The 23,679-nt window shown below is 63.4% G+C and overlaps 2 protein-coding genes across 5 annotated transcripts; both read right to left on the bottom strand.

The window, feature by feature from the left end:
• Positions 1-2,807: 2,807 nt before the first annotated feature.
• Positions 2,808-15,353, bottom strand: HR (HR lysine demethylase and nuclear receptor corepressor). 4 transcript variants are annotated; one of them, XM_071729162.1, is made up of 21 exons: positions 15,264-15,353; positions 14,573-14,697; positions 10,617-11,051; positions 8,764-9,606; positions 7,387-8,182; positions 6,779-6,962; positions 6,293-6,504; positions 6,071-6,220; positions 5,883-5,969; positions 5,667-5,788; positions 5,411-5,489; positions 5,096-5,262; positions 4,739-4,963; positions 4,468-4,642; positions 4,255-4,330; positions 3,979-4,109; positions 3,790-3,891; positions 3,570-3,709; positions 3,337-3,504; positions 3,109-3,213; positions 2,808-3,039 (listed from the first exon to the last, which is right to left on the bottom strand). In XM_071729162.1, the coding sequence occupies exons 4-21, from the start codon at positions 9,553-9,555 to the stop codon at positions 2,977-2,979; spliced, it is 3,774 nt and encodes a 1,257-aa protein (XP_071585263.1). In that variant the 5' UTR covers positions 9,556-9,606; positions 10,617-11,051; positions 14,573-14,697; positions 15,264-15,353; the 3' UTR covers positions 2,808-2,976. The 4 variants fall into 4 exon arrangements, with proteins under 4 accessions (XP_071585263.1, XP_071585267.1, XP_071585264.1 ...); XM_071729166.1 differs by lacking the exons at positions 3,337-3,504; positions 15,264-15,353 and having other exon boundaries at positions 14,573-14,993; XM_071729163.1 differs by lacking the exons at positions 10,617-11,051; positions 15,264-15,353 and having other exon boundaries at positions 14,573-14,992.
• Positions 15,354-17,777: 2,424 nt separating this feature from the next.
• Positions 17,778-22,683, bottom strand: REEP4 (receptor accessory protein 4). The gene is made up of 8 exons (XM_071729211.1): positions 22,511-22,683; positions 21,376-21,448; positions 21,176-21,252; positions 19,927-20,047; positions 19,727-19,840; positions 18,955-19,090; positions 18,525-18,661; positions 17,778-18,429 (listed from the first exon to the last, which is right to left on the bottom strand). Exons 1-8 carry the CDS (start codon positions 22,540-22,542, stop codon positions 18,361-18,363), a joined length of 759 nt encoding a protein of 252 aa, XP_071585312.1. The 5' UTR covers positions 22,543-22,683; the 3' UTR covers positions 17,778-18,360.
• Between the last annotated feature and the right edge of the window lie 996 nt (positions 22,684-23,679).

The raw sequence follows: 23,679 nt of genomic DNA, 5'->3' as shown, positions 1-23,679 counted from the left end.
TGTGAGTGGCTGTTCTGTATTTTTGGGGCATTTTTTGTCCCCTAATACCCAATTATATTTATTTAAGTGTTACAAAGGACACTTTTCTTTTTTTTCAGCACCTTTCCTCCTTTTTTCTGTCTCTTCTTTCTTTCTTCCTGCTTTTTGCTTTCTCCTTTTACTTATTTTTGCTTCCTCTCTTTGCTTTCACCATCTCGGATTTTTTCTGCTTTTTCTCATTTTCTCTCTTTCCTTTCTCTCTTTTATTAATTTTTTTTTTTTTTTTTTTTTTTTGGGGGGGGGGGGGGGGGGGCGGTTCTGGGAATGACAACGCTGGCGGTGAAACCCGCACTGCCCCGCACCTCCCGGTCCCAGTACCAGAGCCGCCAGGTCTACCCCGAGAAAAAAAAGGCTAAAAAAAAAAAAAATAAATAAAACTGAGTGAGACCCCACGGCCGCTCTCCCATTTTTTCCAATTGCGGCTCCAAAATTCCAAATATCCGGACCTGGCTCCCAAACGCAAAGACTGAAACTCCCGAAACCCTTCCCACAGCACCATCCCAAAACCTCGGGACTTTTTTCAGGAGTTTTCAGGAGTTTTTTTGCCTCCCAGCCCATCCCCAGCACCGCTGGAACTCAGCGGGGGCTCCCGGAGCATCAATTGGGTGAGAAAAGGGGATCCTGGGGGGTTTTAGCGGGGGGGGCAAAGGAGTCCGGGGGGGTTGGAAAGGAGCCGGGGAGGGAAAAGGGGTCCGGGGGTTGGGAAAAGAGCTGGGGGGGGTGGGAAGGAGCTGGAGGGGGAAGAGGAGTCGGGAATTGGGAAAGGAGTTGGGGGGTGTGGAAAAGAGCCGGGGGGAAAGGAGTCGGGGGGCGTCAGAAAGGAGTCGGGGGGGTTGGGAAAGAAATCGGGGAGGGAAAAGGGGTCTGGGGGGGGGAGGGGGATAGAAAGGAGTGAGGGGGAAAACGAGTCGGGGGGTGTCGGAAAGGAATCGGGGGGGGGATCGGAAAGGGGTCAGGGGATGTGGGAAAGAAGTCGGGGAGGGAAAAGGGGCCCGGAGGTTGGGAAAAGAGTTGTGGGGTGTGGGAAGGAGCTGAAGAAAAAGGAGTCGGGGGGTGTGGGAAGGGACTCTGGGGGTCTCCGCCTGCGATCAGAGCCCCGCACCCTGAGCACTTGTGTCCTTCAATCGCTCTTTGCCTCCAAAGAGGTCCGGTTGGTCCCTACAGGGGGGGTTCGGGTCCACTCAGGAGAGGACAGGGGGGGCAAAGGAGTCGGGCGGCGGGAAGAAAACGGGGAGGGAAAGGAGTCGGGGGGTTTGGGAAAGAAGTCGGGGGGGGAAAGGGGCCCGGGGGGGGTATAGAAAGGAGTCGGGGGGCAAACGAGTCGGGGGGGGAGAAAGGAGTGAGGGGGTGTGGGAAGGGACTCTGGGGGTCTCTGTCTGCGATCAGAGCCCCGCACCCTGAGCACTTGTGTCCTCACTCACTCTTCGCCTCCAAAGAGGTCCGGTTGGTCCCTACAGGGGGGGTTCGGGTCCAACTCCCCTCAAACTGCTGCCGGGGGGGAGGAGCGTTGTCCGTGCTGGCCCCGCCCCCTCGCTGTGATTGGCTGCCCCGTGAGTTACCTGCGCGCGCAGGGCTAGCGGACGATCGCGGGCACTCGCCCACCGCTCCTTGGGTGCCGCCCCCATGGGTGCTCTGCTCTCCCGCCCCGGTTTGTTGGGGCTGGGGGGTTACAGAGCGCTCTGTCCTTTGTCTTGGACATTTCCCCCTCCCAACATTTTTTTTGGGGGGGGAGGGGGCGGGCTCCGTCTCCCCGTGTGTCCCCTCTGTGCGTTTCCCTCTCCCTGGATGCTGCTGCTACAGATTTCACCGATTTCACTGATTTAATTGATTGGTTTCACTGATTCTGTTGCTGATGCTGCTGACGGCCCCTGTCCCTGTCCCTGTCCCTGTCCCTGTCCCTGCCCCTGCCCCTGTCCCCAGCTGCAGTTTTACCCCTGGGGCTCCATAACCACTCGGGACACCGAGAAGGCAGAAAATGTTCACCAAAGCACATCAGAAATTCCAGCACTCAGTTGGGGACAAGGACCAGAGAGTAACAGTGTGGATTATTGCAGGCTAAGGCTGAGGAACCCGGCACCATGGGTGGCCAAAATCAGGAAGGTGTTGAAGGTATCAAACTTTTGATGCAGTGTCATCCTTCCCTGGGCAGGCATTTTCCATCCCCAGACTTCCTGGCAGTGTGGGCTTTATACATTTCTAAACCCTAACCTTTATTGTATGGAATCTGGGGGCTGAGGTGTATGTACCCAGCTCCACAGGTGGCCAAAACGAGAAAGGTGCAAATAGGATGCTGTGCCAGGGACATAGTTGTAGTCCCTGGAACTAAAAGCTTTACAATTATCCAAAACCCAAGCTTTTAGCCTTATTCTAGCCAATTTTGGCTCTAAAATTCCAAATATCCACACCTGGCTCCCAAATAAAATAGGCAAGCACTGAAAACTCCCGCTGGCCCCCTCACCCTCCCACGGAACCCCACCCACAGCCCCACCAACCATCGGGCTATGGGTTTGCTTTGGCCCCTCTGCCACGGAAAGTTTCCTGGCTCCGTGTGCCCTCGGGGGAAAGGCAGAGGATCAGAGGATCCCCCTCCCCAAGGACCCCCCCCAGAGGGTTGTTGTGTGTGTGCCTGCAGTGCAAGGCCAGGGCACCCAAGGTCTGACCCCAGCTCTGCCCTCCCACCCTGTGTCTGGGGCCACCAAGTCACTTCAGGCCACCGAGTCACCCCCAAAGGCCACCAAGGGGACAAAGGCTCCGTCACCACAGGGAGGTGCTGGTGGTGCCGGTGGTCCCGGCACGCTGCAGACACTTTATTCCCTGGCTGCCCCAACCCTTCCCAGGTGTTCCTCAAGGAAAACACCGAGCAGGAGCACCCGGCCCCATCTCCCGTGGCCATCCCTGAGGGCTTTGGCTTCTCTGGAGCATCGTCCCGCGGCCACTTCAGTCGCAGCCCCGCAGGACGCTCACAGCCTCCCGCACAGCAGTGAGGATCACCCTGTCCAGCTGCAAAGAGAGGGTCAGCACCCCGCAACTGGACCACCCCCCGCTCCCCGCAGCCCCCAAACTGCCCACCTGGGCACCGAGCTGGGGGGGTGGGCTCTGCTCCCGGAGCTGAGCGATGTTCTCTGGAGAGAGGAACCTCTGCTCCACACTGATGGTGCTGGTCAGGGTCTGCACCTGCCCACGGATCACGCAGCGTCAGGGGAGGGGGGCTCAGCCGTGCCTCAGTTTCCCCAGGGGGGGGGCTTTGGCGGGGCTGCCCCCCCACCCCCCAAGGGGTGGGATTGTGGAGCCACCTACCTGGTGGGGAGCCCCAGCTGGGACCAGCACCGCATCCCCCAGGAACTGGAGGAGGGTCCAGCCCCTCACCCCGCGCTCCTCCCGCAGCCGCCTCCGCAGGGAGGGGTCCAGGTAGCAGCCCGGGGGCTCCGCCGTGGCCTCCCCCTCCTGATTTTGGTCCTCGCACTCCTGCGGGAGGGTGGGGGTGAGCGGAGCCGGGGCCTGGGGCTGCGCCGGGGGGTGGCGGCACCCACCTTCACCAAGAAATCCCGGATGGTGGTGGCATCCTGGGGGTGGAAGATGTGCCACAGGGCGCCGGGCCGGCTGCCGGCATCCCGGAGCCGCTCCTTCAGAGGGGGGTCCACACCATCCACGTCGCCTGGCAGGAGGATCTCTGGGGGCAGAGGGGTGCTCAGGGGAGGTTGGGGTGGGGGGCTGGGGTGGGGTGACCTCCTGGTTGTCCCCCACCCTTACCCTGCCGCCCGGGCAGCCCCCCCGCAGTGTGGACCAGGATGCTGATGGAATCGGTCGATTCCACCCTCAGGGTTTTGGTCCCGATGTTCCGGTCCCGGCTGCCTGCAAAGGGGAGGAGGGTGGTGGGTGAGGATGCTCAGGGGTTGGGGACACCCCCCCGGTGTCACCGTGCTGGCCGGTGGCACTCACCGTAAGCCACGCAGACGCGTGGGCACATCCAGCGCCGGGCCCGCTGGCCACGCAGATGAGTGGCCAGGTTGAGGCTGCCAGCTGGCCCGCAGTACTCCGGCAGTGGCAAGCTGGCACGCAGGTTGGTGGCCCTGTGGCACAGACACGGTGCTCGAGGCCACGGCACTGAGTACGGGCAGAGCATCCCCTGCTGCCTCCCAGCCTACACTGCAGGCAGCAAGGGGAGGGGGCGCTGGAACCCCCTCCCACTCCAGTGCCACCTTTACTGACACCCACCGGCACAGCTCCATGTCCCCAAAGCCGGTCTCCAGCTTCAGCAGGTCCCCGCCGCCCTTCTCCAGCTCCGGGGATGCTGCAGGATGGAGGATGGCATAGCACGTGGGGATGCTGGCATGGTGCTGACACTCCCCCCTTCCCCCCCATCTTCTCCCCCCCAACTTACACCCCCAGCATCACACTTGAGGTCCCACAACCTCACTGCGGCCTTACCCGCGCTGGCAGTGAAGCCATCCCAAAACTCCTGGCTGCTCATCCTGACCCGGCTCTCCGGCCCCCTCATGTTCACCACCTCCAGCACCCGCTCCTCCCCCGGGGGGGGGCGGAAGGACTCGGGGCCCCACAGCCGCCCCTCCAGCCTCTTCTGCAGCCCTGAAACAAGGACAGGCTGCCGGGGCAGCCGGGGATCAGCCGGGATGGGGGGAGGAGGGGGGGGTAAGCCGGCGGGGGTGCCGTCCCACATCCCTGGGGTGGGGGGTTTCACCTGCCCCCTCCTCCAGTGCTCCTGGAAGAGTTTGTAGTTGCTGGCGTGGCCGGGATCGTGCAGCCAGAGCAGCCCACTGGGGACTAGGATGCAATGGGAGGCGGGAGGGTCTGGGGGGTCCGGGGGGCTGGGGGGGGTCGGCTCTCCCCCCGCCTGCCTCTCCTGGATCTTCCTCTCCACCACGCGGGCGATGATGCTGTCCAGGATGCTGGTCAGGCGGTTGTCCTGGAGGAGGGGGGGGGGGGGTGGAATGCAAAAAGGGGGAGCCCTATCAGCCCACCCTGCCCCCCCCCCCCCAGACCCTGCTGAGGAGCGGAGGGGGAGGAGGAGGGAGGGGGGGGCGGCACAAGGACTCACGCTGGGCAAGGCGGGGGAGACGGGGGCGAAGGCCATGCGCACCCCATCCTGCCCCAGGCACAGCTTGACGGCGGTGGAAGCCAGAAGGTCGCAGAGGGTGGCGGTCTGCACGGTCCCCCCGCGGGGGGGTGGCTGTCCCGGCGATGCTGCCCCTTCCTCGGGGCTCTCTGCTCGGGGGAAAAAGGGGTCAGGGCTGCCCCCGCCCTCCTCTGCCCCTCGCCCCCAATCCCGCACCCCCCGCAGGGGCTGCGCTGCAGCCCTGACCCCCCCGCACCAGGGCTGTCCCCGCGGCGGGGGGGTCGCGGCCGGTCCTACCTTCCTTGATGCGCCGGGAGGTGTCGGCTCCGCCATCGGTGCTGGGGAGGTAGGTGGGCTCCGCCTCCCCCGATAAAACCTGAAAAAATATCCGGGGCCATGCGGGCAGCCGGAGGGGACCCCGTCCCCCTGTCCCCAGGGCCGGTCCCCTCCCCGCCGTCACGCATATCTCCCCCCTCCCCCTCCAGGCGCTGTTTTACAGGGGTTGGGGTGCACCTGCACCCTGTCTTTCCCCCCCAGCCCAATCCCTCTGTACCTGCCTTCTCCCGGGGGGCTCTGCCAGGCTCTGCTCCGCTGTCCCCTCCCCGCAGGGACAATGTGACTCGATACCGAACTTGGCCCTGACCTCGTGGAGCAGCTTCCAGAGCTGGGTCAGGACTGTGGAGAGATGAGGACAGGCGGGTCAGCCCCGGGCAGCAAACTGGGGGGGGATCCCGGGGCTGGGGTGGGGAGGGGGGACACACAGACTCACCACGTGTGGGGACAAACTGCGTGGGGACCAGGGATGCAACGTGGTGGCCTTGCCCGGGGATGCACTCAGGTGGCCTCACCCGACCTTCTGCGGCAGAGAGAGGGGGCGTTTGTCCCCTCCGAGTCCCCCCCCACCCACACCCAGGGGTGACACCCCCTCGGCAAGCCCCCCTCCTGCACCCCCTGTACCGTTGCCATCAGCCTCCTGCCTGCTGCGGTGGCAGTCGGGGCACAGCTGGAAGCCACATCTGGTGCAGCTCCAGTGGGAGTTGAAGAAGCCACGCTGGCAGATGTCACAGAGCTGGGGGGCTCCTTCCCCCCGCCTCCAGGCTGTCACCCCTGTGGGAAACACAGCCCTCAGCATCCCCAGTGTCACCAGTGCCACCCCTCCACAGCCTGCTCCCCACTCACCACCGGGGGGTCCTGGACATGTGTCCCTGTCCCTGCGGACAGCCTGGCAGAAGGGGTCCCCCAGCACCCCCAGAAGGTACTTGGCCAAGCAGAGGCTGCTGCCCGAGCTCCTGGTCCTGTGTTGGGGGCTGCTTGTCCCCTGCTCCCCCTCTGCCTCCCCCAGGGTGGAGAAACCATCAACACTCAGCTCCCCGCTGTCCCCGAGGGCAAACCTGTGGGAGAGAGGGGACCAGAGGGGATGCTCCAAAGTGGGGTGGTGGAGGGGATGCTCAGAATCGGGGTGATGGGAGGGGATGCTCTGAAGTGGGGTGGTGGAGGGGATGCTCCAAAACAGGGAGATGGGAGAGGACCTTCAGAACTGGGGTGGGAGGAGAGGATGCTCTAACACACGGTGATGGAGGGGATGCTCCACAACTCCCAACACGAACCACGGGGAGCCCCCAACCCTGGGCGGAGCTCCGAGCCCTCCAGGAGCCCCGGGCTCACCTGCGGAAGTGCAGCAGCCTGCAAGTGCTCTCGGGGGGATCCTCCTCTTCCTCGCCCTCGGGGTCCCCCTCAGCCCGGGTGGCACAGGCACAGCACCGGGGGATGCTCTCAGGCAGGGAGGTGCAGGGCAGGCTCTGCAGGCACCACGGCTCCTGCGGTACCGGGCCGGCCCGGTTCAGTGGGGCTGGGGGAGACAGGAGGCGCTTTGGGACGCCGTGCGTGGGGACACGCCAACACGCCACGGCGGGGGCTGGAAACTGGGCCAGAAAGTAGGGCTGGAAAGTAGGGCTGGGGAGCTGTAGGGGTCAGGGCTGAGGCACCGACACCTCCCTGAGGAGGGCACCGAGCCAAGGATGGCATTGCCACCCCCTCGGGGATCCCCCTGAGGATGCTGAGCTGCCCCAAAGGGGCAGCTATAAACCCCCACCCTGGGAATCACTGCCAAGCCCCAACCCTGCTGGAAAAAACCCAAGCTCAGCGTGTTCCCCAGCCCTCACCTGCCCACAGCTTTTTGGGGGCGCTGGCAACAGGGATGCAAAACTTCCCCAGGGATTTGGATGCCCCCACTGCCCTCTCCCCACCCCCTCCAGACCCCCCCCCTCCCTTACCTCCATCCCCCACCTCCATCCTCCTTTCCTCCAGGTCCCCTCCACTCTCCACGGCCGTGTGCTCGGTGGTCTTCGTGCCCCTCTTGGCAGCCCCAGCGTCCTCCCCAGCCCCCCGGGGGCCGTCGGAGATGCCGTGTGGGCGCTTGGCCGAGCGTTTGCCCTCCCCGGTGGTCTCGGGACCCCCGTCCCTGCGGGGCCCTTTGCAGCGCGGCAGCGACTGCTCTGAGTGCCTCGTCAGCCACGTCTTCTTCAGCTTGGTGTGGTTGCTGGGTGGGCATGGAAATCGGCCCCCGGGGATGGGATCGAAGGGGCTGAGCACCCCCGGGCACCCGTCACAGCCCGGGGTGGCACAGAGGCAGCACGGGGGCTGCTCTGGTTTGGCAAGAGCCGGTGGGAAGTGCCCATCAGTGAGGGGTGGTGATGGGTGGGGGTCCTCCGGGAGGCTTTGGTATGGCAGGAGTTTGTCTTTGGGCTCAGAGGACCGGCCTGGACCCGGTTCTGGAGGGAAATTGGTGCCGTGGGTCCCTGTGCCCGCCCAGGGCCCCCCAGAGCCCCCCGCAGCGCCGGGCTGCAGGAGGAAGAGTGGATGAGCAGAACTGGGAGGAGGCGTGCGGGGACAGGGGGTGGGCACGGCTGAGCTGCCCCTCACTCGGCCATCCCTCCATGGGGGTCCCAGCAGCTCTGGCACCCCTGGCTTCCCCTCCCCAGCTCGGTCCTGGCCCTTGCCCAGCAGCTGGGATGGTGCTTGCTCCTTGGCCGGGGGCTGGAAGCCAGGCTCTTTCTTCGGGTAAAACTCCTGGTAGGAAGCAGAAGGGTTGGTGTCACCCCAGAAGGGTTGGTGTCACCCCAGAAGGGTTGGTGTCACCCCAGAAGTGTGTCCCCACCCCTGCTGCCCCGCGGCACTGGGAGGAGGTGATGGGGAGCACCCTTGGAGCCCTGCCTCAGTTTCCCCACAACCACCCTCCCGAGATGGGCAGCTGTTCCGGTGCTTTCCAGCTGCGGGGTGCCCGAGCCGGTGGGGTGCCCCAGCCCGTGGGGTGCCCGTCTCACCCGCGTGGGAAAGGAATGGGGAGCCGCAGAGGCGCGGGGCGCGACGGGCGCACCCAAGTGCCGGCTCTGCCACCTCCCTGCTGCGGCTCCGTGACTCAGCCCCGGGGGCTTGCGTCACGCCACGGGGAGGAGAGCATCACCATCCCCCCCCCCCGACATCCAGGGGGGCATCACCCCATCCCTCAGAGGGCTGGGACCCCCGTGCTGAGCTGCAGGAGCCAGCGGGGGGGCTGCGTCCCGCTTGGGGTGGGAGTGGGGGGTTGTCACCGGGAGCCCTGAGCATCCCCACCTTAGAGCCACCGTGGCAGCCATCTGGGGGTCCCCTACCTTGTTCCCTGAGCTGGAGCTGTCATCGAAGGCGGCAGGAGCGGCTTTGCACCTCGGCGGGACCCCCAAGTAGAGGGGCTGGCCCCAGGCGGGCGAGTAGGAGCCCAGGCACCAGTCCGTGCTGGCGAAGCGCCCGTCACCCATTGTCCCCGCTCCCTCCGCCCCCCCGCTACCAAACGGGGGCTCGGCCTGGGGTCCGGGGGGCAGCAGGGAGGACAGGAGGAAGGGGCCGTGCTTGGCCTCCAGGAGGAAGGGGCAGTGGCGGAATGCCGGGGGGTCCCCGTCCCTGGCTCGGGGCTTGCCGGGGGGGCTGGCGGGGCGCTGGCTCTCTGTCGCCGGGAAGGGCAGGGGACAGCGGTGGCACGCCGGGCTGTAGAGGGCCAGGGGGGCCAGCACGGCCTCAGCCCAGCGGGACCCCCCGTGCTCCTTGCAGGGCTCAGCCCAGCCCGCCTTGGGCTGCCCGTTCCTGGGAGGCAGCAGCTCCGTTCCAGCCTTGGGGCGGCACAGGGGGTCCCGCAGGCACGGGGGGACCGGGGGGTAGGGACAGCCCAGCCGGGCAGCGCTGGGCCCCCCGGCTGAGCTCAGGCATCCCTCGGAGCCCCTCCAGGGACCTCCCTTCTCCGTCCCGTAGCTCAGCTTGCCGGGCTCTGCGTATCCCAGGAGTCCCATCTCGGTGGCAGCGCTCCTGGGCAGGACCACCCTGCTGCTCTCCATCCCCCGGGGGTCCTGCGTTGCCTCCTGGGGTCTCCTCCATCCCGGCGGGGTCTCCCCCATCCTCATGTCACTGGCCATGCTGCTCCACCACTCATGTGGTGCTCAGTGTTGTCCCGGGCTGGCCGGACCCTGTGGGGACAGAGGGGGACATCAGTGGGGCACGATCCAAACCTACCCCAACCCTGTGGGGCAGCCACGGGATGGAGAGGAACTGGTGGGGACGGGAGGGATGGAGGGGAAACTGAGGCACGGCGACAAGGGGGTTAAGTGTTGGAGGAGTGGGCTGCTTTCAAGCCCCCTGGATCCATCCCCCCCGGTGTTAGGTGGGGTGTCCCTAGCACGGCGAGGGGATGCCAGGTCCCTGCCCCTCCTTGTGCCCACTCTGGTGGGGCTGATGGCCAAGATGCACCTCGTGCCCACCCATCCCTTGGCACCCATCCCAGCCCCACACCCGCCCGCTGGCACCCAGCGTGGGGAGGCCTTGCCCCGCACAGGCATTCGCCTCCAGCCAGGGCTGGGCTTGCAGGGAGGGGGGAGCTCCCTGCTCCCAGAGGCCCCTCCTGGGAGGAACACCCTGGGGGGGATTTGCTGGATTAATGCTCCCCCGGCACCCGGGCCACACACAGACCCGGGGGTCACAGCCAGTCCTTGCAGCAGCTCGGACATCACATCCCTTGTGTCCCCTGTCCAATGTCACACCCTGCCACCCCCCCCAGCCCTCCCAGAGAAGCGGGGGGGGACACGACAGACGTGGGGTCACTCAGCTCCAAGCCACCAGTGGAGAGAATTGTCACCTTGCTGGGGGGTGGGACAGAGCTGCCTCGGTGGCCAGGTAGGCCAGGGATGGGGACAGAAGGAATGTGTGTCCCCTACCTGTCCCCATCATGTCCTCTGCCCAGGGAGGTCCAAGTCCCCATTCCCTGCTCGGGAAGCACTCTGGGGCCCCCTGAGCACACCCACCCCATCCATCCAGGACACAGGACCCCTCCGGGTTCTCCCATCCAGCCTCATCCATGCTCCTGGCACAGCTCTCCTGAGCTCTCCAGCGTTGTCCCCTGCCCTTCACCCCATCCTGAGCACAGGAAGCAGGTCCCACAGCTTGGCCAGCATCCTGACCATCCCCCAGCACAGCCAGCTACCTGGAGGGTCCATCGGGGACCCCGCCACCTCCCCCGTGGCAGCGAGGACAAGCGGGAGTCTGCTGGTGGCACCGGCTCCCAGAGAGGTAAATCCAGGTGGGAACACCTAAACCCACAGGCTGAAGGGATCAGGCTCTGGGATCTGGAGGAGGCAGAAAGCCGCCCGGGTGGCCCTGGGGATGTTCTTCTCCGAATGCTGGAGCTGGAGTTTTTGATCCATTAGTTTGGGGGGCTCCGTGATCCTCTTGCCTATCGTCCTGCGGGGTCGGGGAGAGGGGCACCCAAGGGAGCTGCTGCTGGTGGTGGTGGTGGTGGTGGCGGTGGCGAGCAGGACCTTCCCCTGGGCTCTTAGGCAGCCGTGAGCATCCTGGGGTCAGTGGTGTCAGGAGGAGGTGGTGGTGGCAGCTCCGCTCCCTCCGCCGGCTCCGGCAGCGACTGGGAGGGGAGCGGGAGGGATGCTGGGTTTGCCCGGGAACCGGCACGGTGCCGGCGGTGCCACCCAGCCCCGGGGGCACCGGCGCAGGCAGCGGTGGCCGTGCCAAGGCGGGCAGGTGTGTGCTCTGCCCCGTGCAAAGAAAGAAGCTTTTGTTTCAGTCGGGCGGCCCAGCCGCCCCGGCACCGATGAAAGACACCGGGCCGCCCGCTCCGGGTGAAACTGGAATGGGAGAAACGCCGGGATTGGGCCAAACGCCTCGGTTTTGGGGGCTGGGAGAGCTGGAAGGGGCATGGGCAGCACGGGGCACGTGGCCGCTCCGTGGGTTGGGGGTCCCAGGGTTTCGTGGCCCCTCCAGTTCTGCCCAAACCCATCCTGCCACTTCACCCGTGTGACAGCCCAGGGTCCCCCTGTCACCATCCCTCCTCCTGGGATGAACACAGAGATCCTCTGCCTCCCCTCCTGGATGCAGGGCCCATGAGATCTGGGCAGAAAGGGCTGGGGGACGATCCAAGGGGCTACCAGGGAGCAGGGGGCTGCTAAAACATCCCCATATCCTGGAGCCACCTCAAGCTCTGCCCTGCACCCCACTGGGTTTGCACCCACCCCCTCCCCACAGAGCCCATCAGCCCGTGGGTCTCACTGCCCCCCAGGACACCCCCCAGCAGGGGGACACACCGACCCCAAACCCCACCCTCACCCCGTTTCTCACTCCCAGGGGGGGAGGTGGGGATTCTGGGCTTTTGGAGAGGGACTGTGGGGGGGGGGAGGGGGATGATGCTGGGGGGTTTATGTAATGTCCGTGTGTCCCAGGGACACCCCGCTCACAGCTCCTTCTCCTTACATAAACCACAGCCCCCCCTCCCCCCGGCACGGCTCGGCACGGCTCGGCACAGCACCCAGGGGCTGGAGAAGGGGGAGGGGGGGAGACGGGGGGCGACGGGGTGAAGGGAGGCCACGTCCCTCGTGAGCACCGGCAGCGTGACCGACATCAGACCACGGGCTCGGTCACAGCCCAGCAGCTGCCGTGGGGCCCGGGGCAACGCTTAACCCTCGCTGGGGACACGGCTGGGGGGGGGGGGGGCTGGGTCCCTTCACCAGGCATCCCCCCCCCCAAGGCTCACCCCCAGCGTGGGGGGGATGCCCCGCTGCTTGCTGGGGGGGGTGGGGGGTGGTGGCACCCACATCTGCGGCTTGCAGCACCCACTGGGTGCCAGGGAACAGGGAGGGGACCCAGACAGGGCTCGGGGCATGGGCGAGCCGGAGCCTTCCCGCGATGAGAAGGTGCTGAAAGAGGAACTCTCTGCTGCTGCTCCCAGGGGAGGATGGATCCAGCAGGGATTGGGGGGGGGGGGGGGGGGAAGGGGAACTGGCAACACTGTGAGCCCCCCAGGAAGGGTCTGCATCATTTCGGGGTGGGGGTGGGGGGATGGATGGGTCAGTCCAAGGCCATGGGGATCAGCGTGAGGGTGACAAGGGAGTGACAGAGAAGGGCTCAGGAGGGATGGACACATCACCCGGGGGGGGGAGGGGGGATGCTGGAGGGCCAGGAGGGAATTTCCCACCCTGCACTGGGGCAGCATCTCTGGGCATTGTTGTGCTCTGTGTCAACCGTGCCAGGGAGCCCCAGCCCTGGGGGGCCAGCTGAGCCTTGCTGGGGTAGCCACATGGCTGGCAAGCTCTTCTGAAGCTTGGCCACCACCCTGCTCCTTGCCACCCACCACCAGCTCCAGCCCCACTCCCTGCTTGTCCCAGCACAACCCACCAAGGGGCCCCCAGGGCAATCCAGGGGGGTCTGGGCTGGGCTTGAGTTTTGGCTGCTCAGGTTTTGTTGGGAGAGAAACCCCCCCGGGGGTGTGTGGGGGGGGTTGGCCTTGGTGGCTTGGCACAGCCAGTCCCACAGCTCCAGTCTCCCAGTGTTTTTCCTTTAAATCAGGACTCTGAACACCCAGGAGCCAAGAGGGACGCAGTGGGAGGTTGGAAGAGCCCAAATTAGAAACCTCAACATCCCTGTCCCACTGCAGGCCTGACAATGGGGACTGACACTGTGAGAATGTGGGGCTGAGGGACATTGTCCCCACGGTGTCCCCTGGGACCACAGAGGGATGCATGGCCATGCTGGGGGAGGGGTTCCCAGGATGCTCCAGCCTTGGGGAGGGGGATGGATGGGGGTCCCGGTGTTGGTCCCCCAGCAGCTTCTCTGTGCACTGATGTTCCAGCAACTGAGGAGCTGCCAGCCCTGTCCCCATGTCCCATGTCCCCTGTCCTGCTTAAGCCAGCTCCAGGCCCCACCAGGGAAGGGCTCTGCAGCCCCCAGCCCCACAAACCACCTGAAAAGCAGCCTGAAATATAGCTGGGGTTTTTTTGTTTTGTTGTTTTTTTTTTTTTCTCATGCAAAACAAACTCGCCATGCTCCCTCTCCAGCTTGCCCAGAGCTCTCTCTGCACCCACAGAGCCCCAGCCCTTCCTCCTCCTTCTCCTCCTCCTTCTCCTCCTCCTCCTCCTCCTCTAAGCCCGGCACGCACCTACCTGCTTCCACCGCCGCGTAGGTGAGGAAGACGAGGGTGCAGGCAGAGGAAGCAGAGGAAGGCAGCCCTGTTTTCCCTCCCCCCGTCCCTCTTAAACCAGCACCGGAGCGACGGCTGCGAGAGCTTTCACTGATTTGCACCCGGTGCTTAAAAAAAAAAAAAGAAAAGAAAAGGAAAAAAAAAAAATCCAAACCTTCAAGAGTCTGAAGGCTGCGGCGGAGCGGAGGGCACGGGAGGACACTCACTCCCACACGAGCAGCTTTCTGGGAATTAGGGCCACAGCCCAACTGCTCTGGCAGCCTGCGCTCCCCTCCAGCCCCGCTGCGGGACCGCCGGGCACCCGCACCCGGCCCGGCCCCTGCCCCGGCCGCTGCTCCCGGCCCTAATCTCCCTTGGGAGGTGAGTAAGCATCCCTAATCCTGCTGCCCTGGCTGCCGGGGAGAGCCCAGCCCCTGCCTCCAGGACTGGGGGCTGCCCCCTGCTACCCCCTCCCCCTGCCGAGGGGGTGGCCCCTTCCCCGGGGTGGGGGGAGGAAAGGACGGGATGGGGCGAGGAGATGGAGGCAGGGAGTTGGCCCCATCAGGAAGGGGACATCGCAGCCCACCCAGTGTCCCCCGGGGGTGCGTGACACACAGACGCCCCTCCGATCCCTGTGGGATGCTCGGGGGGGGATGCAGGACCAGGGATGGATGGATGGATGGATGGATGCTCCCATTTCCGCATCCCTCCTTCCCATCCCGGGGGAGGACAAGCAGGACGAGCCATCATCTCACAGCACTCATCTTCTGCCACCCCTCCCGTCCCCTGCCACCCACCCGGGACTCCTGTTCACGCAGCCCCGCGCCAGCAAACCCGGCTTCAAACCCTCTGCTGTAATTAAAAGCTGTCCCGAGGGGCCAGGGGTGGCTTAGGGTGGCAGCCGGGGACACGGGCAGCTCTCGGCCACCTGCAGCCCGTCCAGGCAGGGCAGGCACCGGGGGCTCAGCAGCACCTACCTGGCACCGACCGGGGGTCCCCTGCCCTCAGCCCGGACCCCTCTTCTGCCCCCGCCGCGCTCCCGGGGGTCCCCGCCACCGGCCGGCCATGGCGACAGGGGGGGCGAGGGGGTGACACGGAGTTCCTGGCACGGGGAAAAGAGTCACGGGTGACAGGCAGCCGGAGTGAAGCTGTGCCTCAGTTTCCCTCAGTCCCCCGGCGATGCTGCGTGGTTCCCGGTGCTGGGTCCTCAGCACACACACAACACACCCCCCTCCCGAGAGCGTGGTTCATAAAATCCACAGGGAAAAAAGAACCAACCAAAAAAAAAGCTTCTGGTGTCAGGGCAGGGATACGGCTCCAGCTCTGGCACACGGAGCCGGAATCATCCTCGGTGCCAGCGCGGGCAGGGCCAGGCTGGGGACAGGCAGGTCCCCGGGGGGGACAGGGAGGCGAGAGGGAGGGGGGGACGGAGGGGGGGGGATGTAGCATTCCTTCAGCCACGTCCTCCCACGCCCCCATCACCTCGCACGCCCCTTCCTCAGCCCCTCCTGCCGCCGCCTGGCCCACCCACCCACCCACCCTCCTCTTCCTTCCCGTGGGGCGTGGGTTTGCGTTTGAGGACACGACGGGGCGGGATGGAAGCGGGGTGCTCTGTGGCTGTGTCTCCCCCCCCCTCCCCGCCCCTAAAATCGGGGAGGGAGTCCTTACCTGCCCGACGGTGCTGGGGAGGGGGCTCTCAGCCCCCGGCCTCCCAGCCCCCCCGCCCGCAGCTCTGCATGGTGCCTCCTTGCCCTCTGCGGCGGGAGGCAGCTGAGAGCTCCCCGGGGCTGCCAGAAAAGCGGCTGCATTTAAACAACAGACATAATTATGCTTTTGATACCGGCTGCTAAAAATACAGCCCCGCACGGGGCGGGGAGCCATGTGTGTGCGGCCTCACATGGCTCCTGCCTGCAGCAGCTGACTGGGACAGGGATGGGGGGAGCCTGGAAAAAGGGGGACACACACACACACAAGGGGCAGGGGACCCCCTCTGCGGAGGGGTCAGCCTGCTGGAGGGGGCTGCTCTGCCAGGGATCCCCAAAAGAGCTGGGGGGACACGGGGTAACCCCTTCCAGAAGGGTGGGAACCCCTCCAGTGGGGTAAAATGAGATGGGGAGGGAGTGTGGACACCCCTTCACCACACCACCACCCACTTGGGGGGCTCGGCTGGGCCCCGGGCCCCTCAGCAGCACAGGGGGGGTGTGGGGGTGCTGAGGGGTGGGTGGGGGGGTGGGAGGGGGGCTGGGGGCAGCACCCAGTGGGTCCTCAGGGAGGCCAGGCCAGCAGATCCTGTTAATGAGTAACAGCCCCCCCTGCCCTGTGACCAGGGAGGGGACAGAGCCAACCTCCCCCACGCCAGGCCACCACAGCCCCGGGCACTGACCTGGGGTGGAACCAAGGCTCTGGGAATGGGCAGTGCCTGTCCCAGGGGCACCAGGAGCCCGGGGTGTGTGTGTGTGTGTGTGTGTGTGTGTGTGTGTGTGTGTGTGTGTGTGCGTGTGTGTGCCAGGCATCCCTGGAGGGTCACAAGTGTCCCTTGTCCCTCTGTGGTACCTGGTCCCCCCCTGCCAGATCCCTGCCAGGGAAATGGGCAGCAGAGCAGGGATGTGGGAAGGAATGTGGGCAGGGATGCAGGGGTGGGGGTAGTGGGGCAGGGATGTGGGCAGGGATGCAGGGATGTGGGTAGTGGGGCAGGGCTGTCCCAGGAGGGGAGGGGGCAGCCGTGAATGGGGGGTCAGAGCGAGGTGGCTGTCAGGAGGAGGCAGTGACCTGACCCTGGCTCCCACTAATGCCTTCCCAGCAGGGAAGCTGCTTAGGGGGACAGGAGCCGGATGGCTTAGGTGACCTCCTGCGACCCCCAGGGCTGTGCTGCACCCCACTGCCCCGGGGACAGACCCTGCCCTGGGGGTGGGGAAGGGGGATAAGGGAGGGAGGGGACACAGCCTGGCACCCCCTTGCCTGGAGGGGACAAGAGGCAGGAGAGCTCAGGTCAGGCAGGGGCTGGGAAGCTGCCAGCCCGGGGAGCTCAGGGCTCTGCTGACTGCATCCTGGCACAGCCCCCAGAGCTGACACAGCCAGGACCAGAGCTGGCACTGGGGATGTGGGGGGGGGGGGTAAGGACGGGCTGCACCACCCCCCCCTCCAGCAGCTCTTGTCCCTTTCCTTGCGTTTGTGCCTCCAGGGAATCCATTTGCCAGGGCAGGGGTTGGGCACCAGGACCTCCAGCTCTGTTTTACAATTCGTTGCTGCTCGTGCCTCAGTTTCCCCTCCCCAAGCTGGCAACCAGAGCTGTCCCCCAAGCAGCCCATGGGTCACGGGGCTGGGGTACCCCCACCCTTGGGGCACCCTCCCACCCAGCCAGGCCCCCCTAGCACCTCTCCAGGGGCAGGCAGCCTCCCCGGGCTGTATCCTTGGAGGAACTGCATTCCCTAAGAGGATTTAGGGAGGGATTACAGGCAGCCCCCCAGCCCCTGGCCTGTCCCCACCCAGCCTTCCTTCTCCACTGCTTTAAGTAATCGTCTCTGAGACAGTTTTACGTGGTTAATCCTGCCAACCTCCACCTAATCTGCTCCCAGACCCCTGCTCACCCCTGGTTGCCTGCCCTGGGGGGGTGCAGGCAGGGACAGACCCTCTCCCTGCCCTGAGAAGACCCCCAAACACACCCCCAGAGAAAGAAATCAGACAGGGGCTAAAAATACAGCTGTCCTGAAGGATGAGGGTGGGAAGGATTGGAAGCGAGGGGATTGATGCCAGGGAGGAGGTCAGCAGGGGACAGGAGAGCTCCAAGGGGCAGGAGAGGTGACAGCAGCAGCCTTGTCACCTTGTGCCACCCCATGGAGGCTTTGTGCTCTGTGTGGGGGACACTTCTCCAGGGGAAGGAGTAAAGGGAGCTGAGACACCCCCCCTCCCTCCCGAGGGGAGATCTGGGACCCCCCCAGCAGAGAGAGCTCAGGGAGAGGCTCAGGACGAGCCAGAATGTGGGACATCTGTCTGGGTGTCCCAGCTGCTGCTGCCACACTGTGGGGGACAAGGCTACAGCAAGGAGGGGTTGAGATGCACCCCAGCACCCCCCTCCTGCACCTCCAATCCTGCTCTGTTCCCCTCCCACAGCCCCACAGCCCCTTCCCCACAGGTGCCCAGCTGTGGGGCAGGGGACAGGGTTAAGGCACGGGTGACAACTGCTTCTGAAAGTCTGAAATAACATTTATTTCTCCACGTACAAAACTCCCCCCGACCCCTTCTCACAGCATCTGGGAGGGGGGAGAATGTTAAAAGCTGTGTGGTGCCAGGCAGGGCACAGTCAGGCACGGGGGTGTGGGGGGTGTCAGCCTGCAGTTTTTGGGGGTCCCCAGCCAGGGGCTGTATCTTTGGCTTCTGCTGGGACAGAGGACATCCCAGCCACGGGAGAGGGGAGGTGGGGTGTAAGGCATGGTGGCAGCAGGAGAAGGTGGGGTCCCCCTCTCTGCAGAGCCTGTAGTGTTCATGGGGTGGGAGGAATGGGGAGGGGGGTCTGGACCCCCCGGGAGAGGCGCCGGCGCCCACCCACAGCAGCAAGGTCCAGGAGGGGAGAGGGTCCCGGAGCAGGGGGGTGACTGAGCCCCCTCCCCAGTGCAGCCGGAGGTGCAGAGAGCTCAGAGAAAAAGTCTTGCATAGCATCATCCAGGGGGGAGCCCCCTCCCCAGGGCTGGGGGGGCGGGGGGCACAAACCGTGGGGTCCCTCCTGCTGCTGCAGCAGCACCGTGGGGTGAAGGCTCCCGGGTGCCCCTCAGCTCTCCCCCTCCTCGGGTGGATCCACTTTCCTCCTGATCCGGCTGCGCAGGAGTCGGGAAGAGCCCTGGGCAGGGGGAGGGATGGGATGGGTCAGGTCCCCCCCTGAAGCCCCTCGCTGTCACATCACCCCCCCAGAACAAGTCCCCTGCCCCATGGCACCTCTTTGCCTGATGTTTTCTTCTTGGCCAGCTGCAGGCTGTGGCTGCGGGACAGGGGTCTGCGGGGCAGCACCTCTGAGTCTGACCACAGCTCCTCATCCTCGCTCTCATCCTGCTGGCCCAGGGGGGTGCTGTAGGCTGGGGACAACACAAAGGACAAGACAAATTTACCTCCTGGCGTGGAGCTTTTCATCCATTGGTTTGGGGGGGCTCTGTATTCCTCTTGCCTATTGTCCTGTGGGTCAGGGAGAGGGGCACCCAAGGGAGCTGGTGGTGGCGAGCAGGACCTTCCCCTGGGCTGTCTGAGGGGCAGCCCTGAGCATCTTGGGGTCAGTGGTGTCAGGAGCACCCCTCCTGGTGTGGCCTCCCCCCTGGAACCCACCCACCCACACCCACCCCCCTTGTCTGGGGTCACCCCCTCCCCAGCTCACCCAGCAGCTGTCTGGGGGGGTTCTCCTGCTCCTCCAGGTACAGGGGGTCCTGGTAGTGGGTGGGGGTCTGGTCGGGCAGGGAGCGCAGGTCCTGCATGCTGAAACTGCGGAGCCTCCCGGCCAGGACCCCCTGGCTCTGGGGGAAGGACACAAAGAATCATCAGAAATGGGTTTGGGTGGGAAAAGAACCTTGAAAAAAAATCACCCGTGTTCAATCCGCTGCCATGGGGCAGGGACACCTCCCCCCCCAGCCCAGCCTGGATGGTTGGATACCAGGGATGGGGCAGCCACAGCTTCCCTGCAGAACCCATCTCAGTGTCTCACCACCCTCACACCAAAGAATTTTTTTCCTAATATCCACCCTCAACCTCCCCTATCCCAGTTTAAATCCATTCCCCTTCATCCCATCCCCCCAGCCCCTTGTCCAAAGTCTCTCCCCAGCTTTCCTGCAGCCCCTCCTGCCACTGGAAGGTGCTCCAAGGTCTCCTTGGAACCTTCTCTTCTCCTGAACACCCCCAACTCTCAGCCTGCTCCCCAGTATCTCCATGACCCCCTCTGGACTGGATCCTCCTTGCAGTGGGCACCCCAGCTCCAACCAGAGCAGTGCAGAGCAAGAGCCCCAACTCCCCCGAGCCCATCTCACTGAGGACCATGCACCCACAGACCCTTTTGCACCCACAGACCCTTTTGCACCCACGCTGAGGTGACAATTCCCTCCCCAGGGATGCAGTTATCCCCAAGGATGTGGAGCAGGCAGCCCCACCCCTCATACCCTGGTGGCAGCCTGGACGGCGGCGGTGGCCGCGATGTTGAGTCCCCTCTTGCCAAAATGCACCATGGTGTGGTAGCTGCGCTCCTTGGCCTGGCTGAGGTAGGTGTCAATCTCCTGCAGAGACAACCAGGGGGCTGCTGGAGCCTCCAGAACCCCCCAACCCAGGCTTTGGGGGGACCCTGAGCCATCCCAGTCCCTACCTTCTCCTTGCGGGACAGCGTGGGGTGGACGAATTTGAGGTAGAGCAGCCGGGCTCCCCGGGTGTAGGGGGACAGCAGCCAGATGACAAAAGCCATCTTAACCTCATAGTAGAAAGGAAACCTGCAGGAGAGGGGGAGAAGATGAGTTTTTTTTTGGGGGGGGTCCAAGGGCACCTCCTGCTTCCTTGCAAGGTGCCTCTCACCCTAGCATCCACATCCATGGAGTTGGGACATATCCCCAAGAGCCAGGGACATGTCCCTGTGGACCAGGGACACATCCTCAAGAGCCAGGGACATGTCCCTGTGGACCAGGGACACATCCCTGAGAGCTTGGAACACATCTCATGGACCAGGGACACATCCCCAGGAGGTTGGAACATGTCTCATGGACCAGAGACACATCCCCAAAAGCCAGGGACATGTCCCTGTGGACCAGGGACACATTCCCAAGAGGTTGGAACACGTCTCATGGACCAGGGACACATCCCCAAGAGGTTGGAACACATCCCACAGACCAGGGACACATCCCCAAGAGGTTGGGACACATCTCATGGACCAGGGACACATCCCCAAGAGCCAGGGACACGTGCCTGTGGAACAGGGACACATCCCCAAGGGGTTGGAACACGTCTTATGGACCAGGGACATGTCCTCATCAAGTTGGGACACATCCTCAAGGAGCATCCCAACATCCCCTGGGACAGGGAACATGTCCCCAGGGGTGACCCCCACACCAGGGGTGGTCAAGGAGAGATTTCAGGTGAGAAATGGAGCTGGGCAGCATCACCAGGCTCCAACCTTAGGGACAACAGGAGCCAGGATGTGTGCTGGGGACACGGGGGTCATGAGGAGCTTTGGGGACACAGTGGGAACCTGGTGTCCAGCCCTGTCCCTCATCCTGTCCCCTCTTCAGGTTGGGAACAGTCATAGGAACTTCAGGAGGTGCCACAGCACCAGGAAACGTCCCATCCCTGTGTCCCCATCACCCACCCCGTGTCCCCATCACCCACCCCGTGTCCCCATCACCCACCCTGTGTTCCCAACACCTACCCCATGTCCCCATCACCCTGTCCCCATCACCCCCCCTGTCCCCATCACCCTGTCCCCACCACCCACCCTGTGTTCCCAACACCCACCCCATGTCTCTGTGGACATCTGGGGCTGCCCCAATCCAGCTGCCCCTGCAGGCAGCCCCCTCCTCACCGCCCCCGCAGCACAGAGACCCCCCCAGCCCCCTCCCAGCCCTCACCAGGAGATGAGCAGATCAGTGAAGGTCTCGATGGCCATGAAGAGGGCAAAGACAATCCAGTACATCATCCACCGGACCTGGGGGGGGGAACCAGGAGGGTTGGGACCCGGGGAGCAAGCAGCCCAGGACCCCAACTCATTTATTTATTCCCTGAGGGTTTTGTTGTTTTTTTTTTTTGCCTTCCCGGGAGCTTTACTCACATATTCCCGGATGTTTTTGGTCTTCACAGCCTTGTAGGAAGCGTAGGCAGGATAGAGCATCCCGAAGAGCAGCCTGAAAGGGAGGGGGGGGGTGAGGCAGGGGGGCCACCCCCCATAAAGCAGCAGCAGCAGGGACCACCAGAGCCGTCTGCTCCAGCCCCTCAGCCTCCCCTTCAGCCCCTCCAGCACCATCCTGGCTCCGAAGCCACCGGGAGAAGGGACAACATCATCCCGGGGACACCCAGCCATGGCGCTCCCAAAACTTTTCCCTCGGGACCGGCCCGACCTGTCCGGGGGAGGGGAGGGAAGGGGAGGAGGAGGAGGGGGGTGCAGGGCGCAGGCTCCGCTCCCAAGGGAGGGAGGATGAGCCCTGCCCGGGACATGTGTCGCTTCCTGATGTCCCCACAGCCAGGTGGCACCCCCCAACACCAGGCTGGGACATGTCACCAAGAACCAGGGACATGTCCCCAAGAGGGTGGGACACATCCCCCGGACCACGGACACGTCCCCAAGGACCACCCCAAGCTGCCCGGGGACAGGGGACGTGTCCCCAGGGTTGTCCCCTGCACCAGGGGTGGCCGTGGGGTGCTCCCCCCCCCTCCATGGGCACACTTGGCCACCAGCCTCCCAGCCTGGCTGGCCACAACCAGGGAACCAGGGGGGGGGGGACAGGCGGGTTCGGGGGGTGGGGAGCAAAGCCCCCCCAAACCCCACTGACGCCCCCCACCCGTGAGCCGCGGGGTGGCAGCAGCCCCGGGACCCATTTTGGGGGGGTGGGGACGGGGAAAGGGAGGGGGTATCTTGGTTGCCCCCATACAAGCACATCCCGGCTCGCCCACCAGCAGCCCCCCCAAAATTCCTGCACCCCAGGACCCCCCACACTACGACACCGGCACAGGGACCCCCGAGGGGGGGCTGCCCCTTAACCAGGGACCCCCGAGGGTGGAGACAGGGCGGGGGGTGACCGTTAAACATGGAGCCTGGGAGAGGGGGGGGTTTGGCCTTTGGAGGAGGGGGCTGCAGGGTGGGGGAGAGGGGCTTCGGGGGTTGGAGCCTCCACCGGGGACCCCCAGGGACCCCCGCAGCCCCCCCGGGACCTCCCGGGACCCCCCAGGACCTCCCGGTCCCCACTCACTCGATCAGTCGGCAGAGCACCCGGGACACCATGGTGGGGATGGGTCCGACGGGCCGGGCAGCCTTGGACCAGCGGTTCCGAGTTGTGTCCCCCCGAGCCCCCCCCCCTCCCACCGGGACCCCCCAAGTGCCGGAACCGACGGCAAGAGCTTGAATGGGGCAGCCTGGGCTCTGCGCATGCGCGGAACGGACCCCACCACCCCGTTTAAACGGGCAACGGCTCTTAAAAGGGCAACGACGGCTACCCCGAGGGACCCACTCCGCGAGTGGGTGACTGAGGGGGCCGCGGTTTTACCGCCCTCCGCGCCAAAACAGTTGGTTTTATATTTTCGTTTCATTTATATTTTAATTTTATATATTTAATTTATTTATAATAGATTTTTTATTTAAATTTGTGTTTTATTTTTATTTTTCTATTTATTTATTATATATTTTGTTATTTTTTAATATTCTTGTATTTATATACATAATTATTTGGTTCTTATCTGTTATTTCAGCCTTGGGAAGACAACGCTTCGGGGAGACACCTTATTACAATGTTCCCGTACCTAAAAGGAGGCCACAAAGCAGCTGGAAACTCCCCATTGCCAAGGAGTCCCACGGGCAGGACCAGGGGCAGTGGGCACAGGGTGCTCCTGGGGAGACTCCGGGGGGACACGAGAGGAAAAGTTTTCCCCCGTTGAAGACAATCAGACCTTGGAATGGTATTTATATTTTTATATTTTTATTTTTATATTTTTATTTTTATATTTTTATTTTTATATTTATATTTTTATACTTTATACTTTATACTTTATACTTTATACTTTATACTTTATACTTTATACTTCTATACTTTATATTTTATATTTTTATACTTTATATTTTTATATTTTATTTATTTATATTTTTATATTTTAATTTTATATTTTTATTTTATATTTTATATTTTTGCATATTTTTATATTTATATTTTATATTCATATTTTTATATTCATATTTTTATATTTTATATTTTAATTTTTATATATTTATTTTTATATTTATATTTTATATTTGTATATTTGTATTTATATCTATATTTTTATTTTTATATTTATACTTTTATACTTTATACTTTTATACTTTATACTTTTATACTTTATACTTTTATACTTTATACTTTTATACTTAATACTTTTATATTTTATA

This window comes from Heliangelus exortis, chromosome 30 (genome assembly GCF_036169615.1).
Source record: "Heliangelus exortis chromosome 30, bHelExo1.hap1, whole genome shotgun sequence".
NCBI lineage: Eukaryota > Metazoa > Chordata > Aves > Apodiformes > Trochilidae > Heliangelus > Heliangelus exortis.
The sequence above is the reverse complement of the archived record's forward strand: the minus strand, read 5'-3'. Positions and strand labels throughout refer to the sequence as shown.